General features: G+C 38.8%; 2 protein-coding genes across 3 annotated transcripts; both read left to right on the forward strand.

Annotated features, from left to right (window-relative positions):
• Positions 1-5,664: 5,664 nt before the first annotated feature.
• LOC111323496 (large ribosomal subunit protein eL27) lies at positions 5,665-8,170 on the forward strand. 2 transcript variants are annotated; one of them, XM_022926862.2, is made up of 4 exons: positions 5,665-5,750; positions 6,000-6,264; positions 7,078-7,188; positions 8,077-8,170. In XM_022926862.2, the coding sequence occupies exons 2-4, from the start codon at positions 6,014-6,016 to the stop codon at positions 8,123-8,125; spliced, it is 411 nt and encodes a 136-aa protein (XP_022782597.1). In that variant the 5' UTR covers positions 5,665-5,750; positions 6,000-6,013; the 3' UTR covers positions 8,126-8,170. The 2 variants fall into 2 exon arrangements, with proteins under 2 accessions (XP_022782597.1, XP_022782598.1); XM_022926863.2 differs by having other exon boundaries at positions 5,709-5,756.
• A 1,697-nt stretch (positions 8,171-9,867) lies between these two features.
• On the forward strand, positions 9,868-15,463 carry LOC111323432 (DNA polymerase iota). Its single transcript, XM_022926774.2, has 3 exons — positions 9,868-10,659; positions 11,565-11,802; positions 14,228-15,463. The coding sequence occupies exons 1-3, from the start codon at positions 9,982-9,984 to the stop codon at positions 15,241-15,243; spliced, it is 1,932 nt and encodes a 643-aa protein (XP_022782509.1). The 5' UTR covers positions 9,868-9,981; the 3' UTR covers positions 15,244-15,463.

The following is a 15,463-nucleotide window of genomic DNA, read 5'->3' on the forward strand; positions in this document are numbered from 1 at the left end:
TTGGACACTAGTGGCCGATTAGGGATTTTGGACACTAGTGGCCGATTTTGGATTTTTACACTAGTGGCTGATTTCTGATTTTTGACACTAGTGGCTGATTTCTGATTTTGGACACTAGTGGCCGATTTTGGATTTTTACACTAGTGGCTGAATTCTGATTTTTGACACTAGTGGCTGATTTCCGATTTTGGACAATAGTGGCCGATTTCCGACTTCGGACGTTAGTGGCCGACTTGGGATTTTGGATGCTAGTGGCCGATTTAGGATTTTGGACTCTAGGTGTCTGATTTGGGATTTTGTACACTGGTGGCCGTTTTCCGATTTTGGACGATTATTCCACGAGTGCGCGCTGGATATGAGATGATAGATAGCCAACGAGGCGCGTAGCGCCTCGTTGGCTATAATCATCTCAAATCCAACAAGCGCGAGTGGAATAATTGTTTTATTAAAAAAAAAAAACGCACCCATGATATTAGACAAATCTTCTCGACTTTATTCTGTAAGAAGAAACCGGATGTTACAAGTACAGATATTAGATTATGGTGTGTTGGCTCATATACCATAATGGCTAAGCCACTGAATAAACTGTCTTGAGTTGCATTATACAGTGATCCAGTTTTTAATAATTATTATCATACTACTATTGCCATTTTAGTATAATTTCAGAGCTGAGCAAAGAGTTTCCAGCAATCTGATTGGTCGAGCGGTTCCTTATATGACGTTATACAAACCGCTCCACGCGGTTTATATTGAAATGTTAAAATAAAATGTTAATAAATGTTACTAAAATGTTATGATTTTAGAAATTTCTCTGTTGTTCAGCTCTGAAATTAGACTTAAACAATTATTCGCCTCAGGTTCGGTGAATATTGTGGAATAATCCCCTCGACTTCGTCTCGGGGATTATTCGACGATAATAATAATAATAAGACTTTATTTATTGAGGATAGCACGTGATAGTGCACAAACACTAATAAACTTGTGGTCCTCTTAATTACAATAAATATATAAATGCAAATACAATAGAATCATTAATATATTAAAAAAAAAAAAAAAAAAAAAAAAAAGATTACAAATATAAATAGAAATTTAGCTAATTACAAATAATATTTAATTGATAAAATATATAATACAAGATAATATAAACAAGTAAGAATATATAAAACTACTATCAATAAAATTTACCGATTAAAATGAGCTAAGCATGATTTGTCATCATAATAATATTTAAATACGTTGTCTTTAAAGGCCTTAAGTGTATTAGACTTTTTTAATTCAGGCTTTAACTGATTCCATAATTTTATGGCAGAAACTAGAAAAGTTTTCCCTCCTTCTCTAGCCCTTTTAAACTTATTCGATATTCACCGAAACGATATTCACCGAACCTGAGCTGAGGCGAGTAATTGTTAATCATTAATCATTGGATAATGCAATTCAAGACTTTTCATTGGCTTAGCCATTATGGTATATCAGCCAATATACCATAATCTACAAATATGGTAAGCGCACGTGTCAGATTAAAATTAAAAGGGAACTAAGAATTTAATAAAATTTAATAATTTAATTTAAAGTTTTTAATAAAACAATTATTCCACTCGCGCTTGTTGGATATGAGATGATTATAGCCAACTCGGCGCTAGGCGCCTCGTTACCTATCTATCATCTCCTATCGAACGCGCGCTCGTGCAATAATTGTTAAATATTCTCTGATTGGAAGTCCTGTGGGTTAGTCCTGTGCGACACCGCGGAAATACGTTTACTTTTTCTTTAAGGTAAACACGTGCGAGGTTTTTCACAGAGCATAAAAAGAAAACGATGTCATTCTGTAGCTTTGCTTCTCTTCTTGGGAGGGGGGGGGGAGGCTTGTGGTGCAAGATCTGGGATTCGTGTAGTGACTAGTTTTAGACAGTCTCGGGGAACGCGAAACTGTTCCCCCACGCAAAAGAAGATTAATGACATCAGTTTACTGAAAAACTGCAGATTTTATCCTGGTGGAATGAGGGTGTGGCAGACATTTGATAAAGACCCCGGTAAATGCATCTCTTTGGAAGGAACAAATGGTAAAGTTTACGTTATATTCTCTTTCCAGTTTCTAGCTATAATGTAGCATGATCTCTCTTTAGTTTTGAGACTGAAAAATTCAGCGAGGGAAAGCTTGAAATCAACATCACTTGAAAACATCAAACCTGGCGCCAGTTTTTGTTATAAAAATTTATTTCAAGTTTTTTTATTTCGAACGCTATACTGGAAAAAGAAACTTTTACTTCATTTAGGTAGCAGTGCACAAGCTGCACCTAATGCTATTTTCGCTGTGGGAAACGCACTAAATCTCGCTCTGGACAATTTCTAGGTTTGTTTGATTTTGTCGTTAATCATCTTTCATGTTATTATTTTCCACAGAACGCCATTACCAAAATATTCCCTCGGCGAATTTAAAGAGATCGCCCCAAGGAGAAAACTTAACGAGCCTACTAAGTGAAGCCTACTGGCCGTGAAGCGAAAGGCGATGTTCAAGTGTTTCCATGTCCAAAAGAGGGCGGCACGCGTAGTTTCCAAAGGCATTCTTCTCTGGAAAAGCATCTCGCGTTCGGAACATGCACAAAGACGGTTGAAAGGGAGACATTTCTTGATAAAGCGAAGGTTAAATATGCCGCAAGGCTCGAGGAAGGTTCAAGTTCCGTGTCAACTATTCCTCTACCTCCTGAAACCTGTCCTCGTAGGACTGAAGGCTTCGCTTTCAAACAAGTTAAGAAAGGTTGCCGGTTTAACGAAAAGCAACGAGAATATCTGACTGTTAGATTTACTATCAAACAAGAAAGTGGCAAAAAGGTCGAAGCGGAAATGGTTGCAACAGAAATGAGAAGAGCAAAGGGTTCGAAAGGGAAGCGCTTGTTCAGTGTGTCCGAGTTTTGGCGACTCAACAAGTAGCTTCATTTTTTCCAGAATGGCACCAAAAGTGAAACAGCAGACAGCCCTCTGCGCACAAGCTGTACCTGAGGAAGATCTGGTTGCTATGGAAGAAGAGTTTAATTTGTCAAATGCTAAGGAGTCTATTTTTGAGCAGTTACATTAAAATGTAACCTGGGGTTGATCAGAGAAAAAAGACGTCTTACATCGCTCTGCTCGATGACCTTGTTAAATGCTGCTCATGCAGCGCAGTTTAACAGGATATGCTCAGGATATGCTCCCCCTGCAATTTTTGAAATCTAGAGCTTCTGAAATCACCGGAAAAGTGGTTCAGTCCTAGGAAAAATTTGTCTACTTTTTTAATTACAAAGATTAAAATAAATAATAATGATAATAATAAATTGTTCTTGGTGGGACTACAGCCCACTCAACCCTATAGCTCCGCGGTCCCCGTGTTAAAGGCGCAAACCGGAAATGAAAAAGTCCCCTTCGAATTCGAACCGCACTTGGCAGTCAGCCTGAAGTCAAACAGGATCAGGCCGGCGAGATGTTGTTCGATAAAGACTCATTAAAGAGTTTATACAAATAATTTAAAACGAGATACATAGGACTGGATGCTTTAGAATGGAGTTTTGACGAAATAAAGGATCGTGTCCGCTTTACTCGGCAACTTCACCTTTGATGCAACTTGACAATTGTCACGCAATTGAAACATTTTGCTTTTCCTCAAGACAGTATCGAGATAAAAAACAAAAACCTCATTGGCTTGAAAAGAACCAAACGCTATTAAATAGTGGTCATTATTCATGTACATTCTATGTTGAAGCCGTCAAAAGAGCCCTTCCTACACCAGAACCGTTAGGCGGTACGATTTCTACAACTGATTTGCATCATGCAAATTCGTGACCTCTGGCCACAGTGTGTCGCAAAGCTTTATGTTTTGCCGGCACGTTTCTGAATTACCCAAATTTTTTATTACATATTATTTTAGTATAAGGACCAAACTTTGTGCCAGCATGTAGTTTGACATGATGCCACACATACCAAGACACGTTTTGAATGTTTGAAGCTGGTCGATTTTTCGCTTTTTGCCAAAAAACATTTGACAGCACTTAGTTAAAAGATCATGTAAATTTTAAAATTAAACCAAAGCTCCTTAAAATGCCACATATAAAAGTCACATTAATTATACTTTGAAGTAAAAACACTCCCGATTTCTTACGAAACATCCTCCTTTAGTACTAGCACGCTAAAGTTGCTCAATTTTACTGTACTTTTTGCATAATTAATTGGGTAAAAACCCGAATTTTCGTTTTTCTCCATTTCCTCGGACACATTTTATTTTTCAAACTTTGAAACACTTTTTTGAATATATCTCCCTAATGGAGTTTTCCAGGCAAATTATCAGAATTTTCGATTTTTTTAGCCTGGCCAGCAATTCTCGATATTTACAGTCACGGCCTCTTAAACATACCTCGGTTTATTCTTCCTCTAGTTGAGCCAATTTTTGTATTTTGGGGGCTTCAGTCCTATACATGTTACAGTCATAGGTTTTTGGCCAACTATGATACACACAATAACGACTGGGGATAGGGTGTCCGTGCTACACGGGCATGTTTTGTCTTCTCGGCGAATCTGACCGGAATGCCGTTGACATGCCGATTTATACGGTTCAAGCCACTGCTTTACAAACCTGATGGTGCAGCGTCCTCGGATCACCGCTTCAGCCATTCAAAAACCGTCTCATTTTTAGCCTTAGTGCTTATGCTCTTCTACAAACAAAACTTAGTTGCCACGGAGCCGCCAGCGAAAAACAACAATTTCATATCGTATGCAACTTCAGTTCGGCTTTGGCAAATTATATAATTGAGCTTGAGAACTATCCAAACGGTGAACGGAGTTTCAAAGCTAAGTTTACCGTATTCTTTCTAAGTTTAGCCTTTTTACGCTGTCGATTTGACTCAGGGCGAAAACAGTGTAAAAGTTAACGGCATTTATGGTTTCGTTGAGGTGTCCGCTGACCAATAAAATACTGTATCGTGCCTTAACCCATTAATGGCCGCAGCTTTTGTGGAAAACTGTGTTTTGAAGCTAGTAGAGCAGATTTCGGGTCACTGTTGTGGTTTTAAAAGCTCAAACTTACCAAAAACCCCTTGAAAGCTCGTGCACTCGACGGCCTTTCGATCCAAATGCAAAATGGCGGCCTGAAAATCTCGGGCAGGCGCAGAAAGCAAAATTTCGACATTTTGAAAAGTCATGCCCCACTTACGACTTTTACTTTTCTCTGGAAAAACGACTTTTACTTTTCTCTTGGATAAACTGTCCTCACAGCCAGTTAGTTTACCTAATACCCTGCCATTAATGAAACCTTTGGGTTGTCCTAGTGGACCAGATGAAGTGAATCCTTTGTTTGATTGGCTCCCTGAGCTTTGCTTTCTTGGTTTCCCAGCTTTGATACCACATTAAAAAAGTTCCTGTGGGTGCGCCCAATTCTTCACAAGTGCTTATTATTTGATTGTCGGCTGTGGAAATGGAAGTGGAAGGAATAAAGGATTATATTTTGTCAAAGTACCTTCGATACTTGAAAATCAAGGAAATGAAGCCAGAGAATTGTCAGCAGAAAGAAGATCACGTTGCTGTAGTATTCATTTCTACAGGCAGAAATTGTTGATGTGCTTGTTATTTGCATATATTACCCTGCATGTATTACCCTGGGTTGTACACAAATATGGCGACCGGAAATGATGTGAAGTCAAGTGTGCATGTTTTGAGTCATGCGATGTAGTTTAGTCAGCGGTTTTCCCTACCTCGGTCTCTCTCTTATTTCGTCGCCATCTTTGCTGGTGAGTGTGAGGAGTATTCCACAACAATCTGCTTCCATCCGAATCGAAAATATATTATTTTAAATTTTTATACCACTAACGTTAATTTGAAATATCGATCTGTTCGTGAATTCTAAACTTACAAGATATACATCCCACAATAGTCGAGAAAGCAACCGTTGTTACTTAGCCATCACTTTCCAAACCTTCATATTTCCTCTTCTTTTGTGTTCTTTGACACTAAAAGTCTAGCGAATGGGTATTTTACAGATTCCTCCATAATCATGGGGAAATTCATCAAGTCTGGCAAGGTTGTGTTGGTTTTAAATGGACGCTATGCAGGCAAAAAGGCTGTAATTGTGAAAAACTACGACGATGGAACGAGCGATAAACCTTACGGCCATGCACTTGTGGCCGGAATTGCTCGCTACCCACTAAAAGTTACAAAGAAAATGGGAAAGAAGAAGACCGCTAAGAGGTCCAGAATAAAGCCTTTTGTAAAAGTTTACAACTACAATCATCTGATGCCGACAAGGTGCGTTCTGATCCTTTACACCCTGTTGTCAGTACGCAAGTTCTCCGTGCTGTTCTTTATAGATTTCCTACGGTACATGTAGGGAGAATTTGTCTAACAGTCCAGAGCTCCTTGAGTTTGCGATTGTTCCCTCTATTCACATAACCTTAATGTTTGATCCAGAGGTGATATTTTTGTTGGTGGGAAGACTTAGCTGCCTAATAAACGGTTAACCAATTGCTCAGCTGCTGATACCTGTAACACAAATTCTCCATGAATAATGTTGAACCATTTTTGTCATTTTATTGTCAATTTTATTGTTCCTGAGGAGATAGCTGATAACCAGTAGTAGTTGCTTTTTATCTTGTTCGATCTTTAACTCCTAAGTTAGATCTGATTATTAATTCTTCCCTCTTCTACCTGACAAGTTTGAGTATTCTTGTCACCTGTTTGCTGGAATTTGTCTGGATATGAGAAGGAGAAGTTACATTTTAATCTTTTCTGGGGATTAAAGGGTTAAGATTTGGCAAGACAATGTGATATGCCCTTAATTTATTAATAGTTTGGAACATATCTGTGGTTCAAAACAACTAGTAATAATTTTTAACATGAAGCCAACAAATTGGTCATTGAAACAAGGACTAAGTTGGTCTGCAGTTTTTCATGATCATTGTTATTGGTGAGGTCCTCAAATGTGGGATTTTTGAAGTAACTTACCTTTCTTTCAGTTACCAGTGTAAGCTTAAATTTACTATTTAGGTGATATTTTTTGTTCTTGAGATTTCAAGACTAGTTAATTCATGATTTTATTAATATCTTGTCTTTTGTCTTAAGGTACTCAGTCGATGTCAACCTGGACAAACAGGTGATTAATAAAGAGGTGTTCAGAGATCCAGCCAAGAAACGTAAAGCCAAAAGGGAAGCTAAAGTGAAATTAGAGGAAAGGTAGATATGTCTGTCTTACTCAGTTTTTTTTTGTCATTGTTTCACATCCATGTTATTGTGAAACTCAGGACAGAGATCTATGGATGATTGGTATGACTGGTGTTGGATCATTCAACAGAAAAGTTGTTGTGCAGTGTTCCTCCTAAGTTCCTGGATTTTTTGTACATTTCTGGGATTCTGTTTCCTTTTCTTTTGTCTATATGATCCTTTTTAGATGCTGAGCAAATGAAGATTGTTGATCAATGTCCTTTTTGAAAGAGGCATCTTTGAAAATTATTTTACATTAACCCTTTAACTTGCAAGCTCTTTTGGTTAATTCTCTCCTCCAGCTGTTTTGTAAAGTAGTAAAAAGAATTTAGTGTTAGATTGAGATAACAACTTCCATCTGATTAGTTTGAGTATTCTCATTACCTGCTTGCTTGATGTTAGATGTCATAGCGAGAAGATACATGCTAATCACTTCAGGGAGTTAGAGGTTTATGCATGGGTCAGACATTCAGCTTGACAAAAGTGAGCTTGAACAGCTAATTACTTTTACCGGTATGCTCAAATTGAAACTTGTGGGAACAGAAGAGTAGTGCAAATCCAATAGTTGAGTGTGTCACTCTTGTTCTTAACCAGGGGTTTCAAAATGTTTTGAAGTAGGCAGCCGACTCTGGAAAAGTAGGCAGCCGTGATAATGCCGAGATTGTTTGTCACAAGCAGACTGTTATGACCAGAGTAGCCAGTGACATACAATCAAGTAGCCGGCGGAACTCTGGTTGCCAGCTTGTTTGGAAACCACTGGGTTAACACATTTTATTGTAAATGAATTAGGTTTGATTGAGTGATTATTGTATGATACTCCAGCCTTGTGTGTACTGTAGTAACAAAATTCTCTCTTTCCAGGTACAAGTCAGGCAAGAACAAGTGGTTTTTCCAGAAGCTGAGGTTCTAAACACCAACCTTGTAAAAAATAATGAAATAAAGACTGAAACACAAACGTCATCTTGTATGGTTTTCTGACCTCAAACAAGTAAACAGACAAATGACAACACAGTGGCCAAACATCAAGCAAGCATGAAGAGATCGACTTTGGGTACAACCAATTTCTCTTGCAAAATTTCTAATGAAGACAAAAGTAACAACTGCTGTCTCACAAAATAAGCAAAAAAGATTTGAAGGGTTCAAAGAAATCTTGTTCTTGTTGATTTACTGGTCTGTTTTGAATTTTACCAAAAAAGGTTATATGCTTCTAAAACACCATGACTTACTGGCTTGTGCAGTTGTTTGATACTGGTTGTCAGGGCTTTCATCAACATTTTGAGTAGGATGGGAACTGATTTCTCCCACAGGCAAGCAAAACTTTTTCAACTGAACTACTTGAAGTGTAAACTTTCCTCCATATGGCAAAACCAGTTTGGAAAAACTGTCCTCACAGCCAGTTAGTTTGCCTAATACCCAGCCATTAATGAAACCTTTGGGTTGTCCTGGTGGACCAGATGAAGTGAATCCTTTGTTTTGATTGGCTCCCTGAGTTTTGCTTTCTTGGTTTCCCAGCTTTGATACCACATTAAAAAAGTTCCTGTGGGTGTGCCCAATTCTTCACAAGTTTTAGGCAACTTGACATTGTTACATGGTAAATAAACTTTACCAGAAGCTTTGGTAACAATGTTAGCAAAAGATACCTCTCAGCAGTTCTTCAGGTCTAATTTTCAACACAAACAATACACTAGTAGGAGGAAACATTTCTGATTTTACAGAGGGAAATAGATGTACTGACTTACCAACAAGATCCTGACTTAACCTCAGTTCCAAACGTGTTTCCAATCAACTGATACTTTGCTATCTTAAGTAGTCCTGTTCATGAAATTGCCATTTGGGAAAACTTCAATCTAAGCAACATACACTATAATTTCTACAGTTTCTGTTGCCTGGTGCCCTTTACAACCTATTATCTCAGTAGACACATTCTCCATACTGTACTCTATACATTTCCTATGGTATGTACAAGGAGAATTAGTTTAACAATCTGTAGCGTCTTGCATTGAATTCCTAATCTTCACTTTGTCCTCACAACCTCGCAGAGGTGGATCCAGGAATTTTTGATTGGGAGGGGGTCCAAACTTTGATTCAGAAAGGACTGTTGGACTCTTGAGGCAAATTACTTCTCCCCCCTCCCACCAGTCGTGGTTGCATGTTATAATTCCTTGGCTGCTTACCATTTACTTGGATTCATTAAAAAAATTAGTCAGTTGAAAAGTGATATACGATCCTGTCGATGTAAGAATTTCAGTCTCAAAGTTGTAAGCGTCAGGTCTGATGGGGGGGTCCAGACCCCCCTGACCCTCCCCCTGGATCCACCACTGCCTTGGGTGATACTGTTGGAAGGAACTAGGCGTGAGTTATTCCTGGGGGGAAAACGGTTCAGTCCAATTCAATATGCATTGAATGAATAATATTTGAGGAGTCTCAAGCCTGCAGTGAAATAAACTTCTACACTTGGTGGGTGGTTTAGGAAATCCCCACTGAGCGTTTTCCACGGCCAGAGAGCCTCTGAGGAATCTAGATGCTTCATTGGTATTCTGTGAATTATGAAGGGGAAATGGAGATGATTGAATTTTTAACTCACCAGCAGCAAATTCTTCGATGAATCGGAACTTTCCACTATCTCGTTTCTACAAGACAACCCGGAGTTTACCGTTTTACAAGGCTGAAGGCTCGGTGTCTAAGCCTACATGTGCTGTTGGAGCGGGAAGGTCAAAGTCAGCCGTTGATAATTTTGTAGTAGTTTGTTGTGGTGTATACGCCTATATGGTGATGGATTATAATGCAATCAGGGAGGATTTTCGGTCATCTTATGACTATTCGTACGAAGGTGTACCTACTGACGAAGAAGAAGGTGATGAAGACTTCTCTTCCCCACCCCATGTCAATAGTTGTAGCAGACAGTCTGTGATTTTCCCTGCGAAAAGACGCCGTATGGACGACTCCAGCTATACGCAAACTCATCCAAATGGGCAGTCTTCCACACAGAAACATTCAACGCAGTTGGAGTCTTGTTTGGGTCACAGTAGAACCATTGTTCATGTTGATATCGATTGTTTTTATGCACAAGTCGAGATGATCCAGAGACCTGAACTAAGAGACGTTCCCCTCGGGATTCAGCAGAAACATATCGTGGTCACTTGCAATTATATCGCGAGGGAAAGAGGGGTGAAGAAACTTGTTTACGTAAGCGATGCCAAAAAGACATGTCCTGATCTTGTTTTAGTTAAAGGGGAAGATTTGACTGTTTACAGAGAGTTTTCTGGCCGGGTGCACTCTTTGCTAACAGAGAGATTCACACCTCTGGTAGAAAGGTTAGGAATGGATGAGAACTTTTTGGATGTGACTGAACTTGTGAAAGCACGGCTGCTGGCCATGGACCCCAGCTGGAGGGAGTATGTTGGGGGTTTGTACACAAGCAGTGTTGAAAAATGCAAAGACAAGGTTTGACTAACTATATTAATTTATCCTATGTATCATCATCTGTTTTGTGTGAGATTTTAGAGCTAGAGCTGGGAAAATGCACAGTACACAATTCTGTGCTCTAAGAAAAATTGAAGGGAGCCCAGTGCTCTGAAACTGTGAAATCCAGGGTGCCCAGCATATGCTTTTTATGAAAAAACTAAGATTCCTGAGTCGCCCAAGGGCAAAAGTAAGGTGCCAGGGGCCACCAGGCCCTGCTAGACCACAGCCCTGGTAAAGTTGTAGGGTGTTTGCAGGTCTCTGCTCAAAAGTATCTGAACTTTCTCCATAACCTCATTCCTGGGGTCCTCTTTCTTTCTCCCTCAAGAAAGGACCCTGGGAATGGGGCTGTGGGGAAACTCCCTGTGCAAATATCATCTGCAGAATTAAGTAGAGTAGAGTAGAGTAGAGTAGACATCTACATTTATACAGGATAGCTCCTTCAGTGAAGTAAACACTGGTATCAAGGGGGGTCCTGTTACCCACCTATCCCATACCCACCCATCCCACCCCAGGGGAGGACATCCATCACACAGTAATCTCGTGCGTGGTGCAGAATCAAGTGCATAATTAACTTCTTTACATGCATAAGCAACCAGACAAAATGTGTGGACATCCAAAATTTTGACTGAACAAAGCCTTTATTTGACTGGACATTGTCTGTTGATTTGCAGCTGTTATTTCAAACCCCAGTTCTTCCCAAACAGGCTACTATTGATTTTGAACTAGTGAAAAATAACCTCTTCATTAATGACTAGAGTATGCTGATTACTCTCAATTACCTTTATATAATTATATCTTAATTTTGTTATCATAATTTATTATATCAAGCAATTTATTGTAATCCATTGATCCTCTATTGATTATTGATTAATTATCTGTCTTAGGACATTAATGCATGTCCTTGTGGTTGCCATGAGAGACTAGGAATTGGATCATTGATTGCAGCAGAAATCAGACAAGCAATTCTGCAAGACATTGGTCTGACATGTTGTGCTGGAATTGCTCACAACAAACTTCTTGCTAAACTTGTGGGTGCGTGGAAAAAACCCAATAAACAGACGACATTACTTCCAGAAGATGCAGAGAGCTTGTTGTCAGGACTTAAAGCAAGAGATATCCCAGGTATTATAAGAGAAAAAGGAAGTGCATTTCAACCTCTAACTATTGAAACTTGTTATACACAGACTCACACCACTCTTTACTTTACAGGACTGGCCTTTCAAATCATTCTATTCTTAATTAGTGCAAATCACCCACCATTTTCTCTCAAGTCTTCACCATCTATTGTGTGTTATACGATAAGTCAAATTTAACATGCGTTTTGATTTTTTTATCAATGATCGGTCAGAGGATGGACCCAAGGATGATATCATCTTTAACAACATTTAATTTTTCTTTTTTTATCGTATAAAACACTCAGGTAGACTCCATTTTTCCATGCCTCTGTTCAGTGATAGATCAAAGGAGACATCAAAATGTGGAGAGAATGTCAGTGACACTGATGCTGTTGATGCTGCCACCTGTTTGCCACTTTTTGTTCTTACTGCATTTTGATGTAATCCATGATCTAATGCTGAGGAGATGCATGGCAATCTAGAAGAGACAGCAAATACAGTGAGTAGCATAACGCTGTGCAGTTGTAAAAAAATATACTGAAAACATGAGCCTGTCTTAAGTGTTAAGTTTTGAACAAGGTGTAGATTTATACTTAAACAATTATATTCACTCTGAATTTCTATGAATAATAGGGTTGGGGCATTGCCCTCATCAACTATCACATGCTAAAAATGCTGAGTTCTTAATCTAATTGTTGAATGGAAAAGGTCAGCCCTGAGAGGTAGCAAAACCTTTTTTATGGCTGAAATGAATACATGCTGGAGAACAGAACTTGCTCACATGTCCTTGTGAGTTGTGGGTTTACTTTCAATTTACCGTTCCACCCTAACATCAGTATGCATATTCTCCATAATGTTTTTTAGACATTTCCTAAGGTGCTGACAAGAAGAATTTGATTATGGGTAACAATCAAGAGCTTCTCTAGTTGCAGGGCTTGACACTAACTTTTCAACTTACTAGCCAAGTGGCTGGTGACATCTTAGATGTTACAACAACGTCAGTTCGTTTACCAGCCAAACTGGCTAATGGAAACCAAAATCCACCAGCCAAAACTGAATTTCTGCTAGGCTGTGGCTAGTGGGCTACCGTTAGTGTTGGGCCCTGTAGTTGGTGATCGTTTCCTTTATCACTTGTGACCTTTACACATGATTCAGGGATGATATTGTAAGGAGAAATTAGATGCTAATCACCCTTTAAAAGGTCATAAGGGGTTTACACTGACAATTTCAGTAGAATTCATCAAAGCAAAATCAGCTGGGCGGATTTGATGATTCTGAGGAAATGTCATCAAATCTGCCATTTTCATTACTGCTTGCATTTTTGGACAAATCTCAAAAGTTTACTGCCTGTAGTCCCTCATATTAAAGTTGCAGGGAATTCTAGAAAATCTAATAGGTTAAAGGATTGCTCTACTAGTTTGAAAAGCTATTTTAATTGTTGAGCTTAAAATAACCGAGAATGGTGGCTGTGTAATTGCAACTTTTAACCATGAATCTTAGCAATTAGATGTTCTTTACTCCTTAAGAGAATCTTAGGAAAGATGCCAGTCTATCTGAAGCAAGTGCTAAAATTGAACTCTGACACCCACCATAGAAGTACCCGCTTTTATTAGTAACTTAAATTTTAATTGTCCCCGTTACAAAAATGAAACAGAAGGTGGGTGAACATTTACTGTACAATTAGTCAAAGAACGGAATAACCTGGATAAAGACCTTAAAGACCTTAAAGAATACCAAAGCTTTGAAAAAGAAAGTTATAAACAATTTACTTAGTAAATAAAAGTGATATGAATTTGTTATAATATGGATGATGATATTTTAGCATGTTTTTATTATTATGAATTTTTAGTATATATACATATGTATTTTTCTTTTTAATAGGTTTTTAAATTATTTACGTCAAATTATTATTACTTTCATTTATGTTAATTTTATTTATTACACGACTCGGGCAGTCAGAGGGCCAATAACTAAAATCAACCAATCAAAATGCTCTATTGCCGGTCAATATTCTCTCAGTATTGGACCGGGCACTGTCCTGAATGGTCCCGAATGATACTGCATTTGTGTCCCTTTCAACTTCAGTCGTATAATAAATCTCTTATTAACCAAGCTTGCTCGGGACCGTACTTGAAGAATATCGGCCCTCGATCTTTTTTGTATGGACCTCGCTGCACTCGGTCTGTACTGTCAAGACCTCGGGCCAATATTCTCCCAGTTCGGCCCTCGCGCTTGGTTAATAAGATATAGTATTGATTAGATTACTTTATAGAGGGCCACAGGGTCATCAGTTGTACTTAAACTGTTATTTGCTACCCTCCTAAAATAAAGTCACTATCTTATCTTATATCTTATCTTGAAAAAAAAATGCTTTTTGCCAATTACTATTTGAGTTGTGTAAATTTGATTTCACTCTATGTTGTTTTATACAGGTATTGGACACAGCACAGCCAAAAAGCTTCAAACAATTAACATTTCATCCGTTAATGACTTACTTTCTTGTCCCATCCATGTATTAGAAAAGGAATTTGGCCATTCTCTGGCAGATCTGATGATCAAACTCTGCCATGGGATTGATGACAGTAAAGTTACTCCCTCTGGAGAGTTTAAGACAATAACTGCCGAGGACTCTTTTAAAGGTTGTTCAACACATGAGGATGCAACAAAGCGGCTCAGGGGTCTTGTCAGAGGGATACTTCCAAGAATTTCTTCTGGTACTGCGTTACCTCAGACTGCGAGAGTTTCTGTTCGAAGAAGAGGGGAAAAGTCATACAGAAGGGAGAGTCGTCAATGTCCATTGCCACAAGAAATCTGTTTTGCTGACAAGGAAAAAGCAGGAGATCTTCTCTGGAAACTTTGTGTCTCATTGTTTAAGAAAGTTGTGGATGTCAATAAACCATTTCACTTGAATCTTCTGGGAATTTCATTAACAAACTTTGAGAAGCCATCTAGCAGTCAAGCCAAAGACATCTCAAACTTTTTCCATAAGTCTTGTGGCAAACATGCAAATTTTACACCCTGTAGGAGTTCGGAATCAAAAGGGGGTTATCTCTCTGAAGAGGAAGACTGGGCAGCTTTGGCCAAGAGCTGTGAAGATGAATCATCTGATCAAAGAACAAGTTACATTGGCACAACCAACACTAAGGACAACAAACCACTAGGGAGTTCTAAGTTAACCATACAGCAAACACAACCTGAGAGAACAAGCATTGATGAGGCTACCAGGGATGAGGGTCAACCAGCTATCATTTGCCCTAGCGGCATAGACCCTGCAGTTTTTGTCGAGTTACCTCTTGAGCTGCAGAGGGAGTTGCAGGAGCAATGGCCAAAGCCAGCCCAGGAAACAGTGAATACCAAGAGAGTTACTCTAAAGGAGAAAAGACATGCTGGAATTCAGAGATACTTTGCTAGAGGAGGTGTGAAAAAAGATTCTAGAACACCTGAATAAAAGAGGCATTCCAACAAGACAGAACTCAAGCTCAGTTTACTCAAACTGTCCACTAACTCCCATAAAATGCAATTTCTCTTGCATTTGACCCCATATTTTCTGTCATTTCATAGCAGCTTACTCAAACTCCCCATTAACTCGAACAGCTAATCTTCCTTTGTCTTGGCAGTAATTTTCCATGATAACTTGAACTTTGAAAATAAAAATTGTGATCACTAAA

Source organism: Stylophora pistillata, chromosome 12 (genome assembly GCF_964205215.1).
Source record: "Stylophora pistillata chromosome 12, jaStyPist1.2, whole genome shotgun sequence".
Classification (NCBI taxonomy): domain Eukaryota; kingdom Metazoa; phylum Cnidaria; class Anthozoa; order Scleractinia; family Pocilloporidae; genus Stylophora; species Stylophora pistillata.

Coding starts and splice junctions, on each gene's coding strand:
- LOC111323496 (XM_022926862.2), top strand. CDS start 6,014: ATGGGGAAATTCATCAAGTCTGGCAAGGTTGTGTTGGTTTTAAATGGA. Junction 6,265..7,077: donor AATCATCTGATGCCGACAAG/GTGCGTTCTGAT, acceptor TTTTGTCTTAAG/GTACTCAGTCGATGTCAACC. Junction 7,189..8,076: donor AAAGTGAAATTAGAGGAAAG/GTAGATATGTCT, acceptor CTCTCTTTCCAG/GTACAAGTCAGGCAAGAACA.
- LOC111323432 (XM_022926774.2), top strand. CDS start 9,982: ATGGTGATGGATTATAATGCAATCAGGGAGGATTTTCGGTCATCTTAT. Junction 10,660..11,564: donor TTGAAAAATGCAAAGACAAG/GTTTGACTAACT, acceptor TATCTGTCTTAG/GACATTAATGCATGTCCTTG. Junction 11,803..14,227: donor TAAAGCAAGAGATATCCCAG/GTATTATAAGAG, acceptor TGTTTTATACAG/GTATTGGACACAGCACAGCC.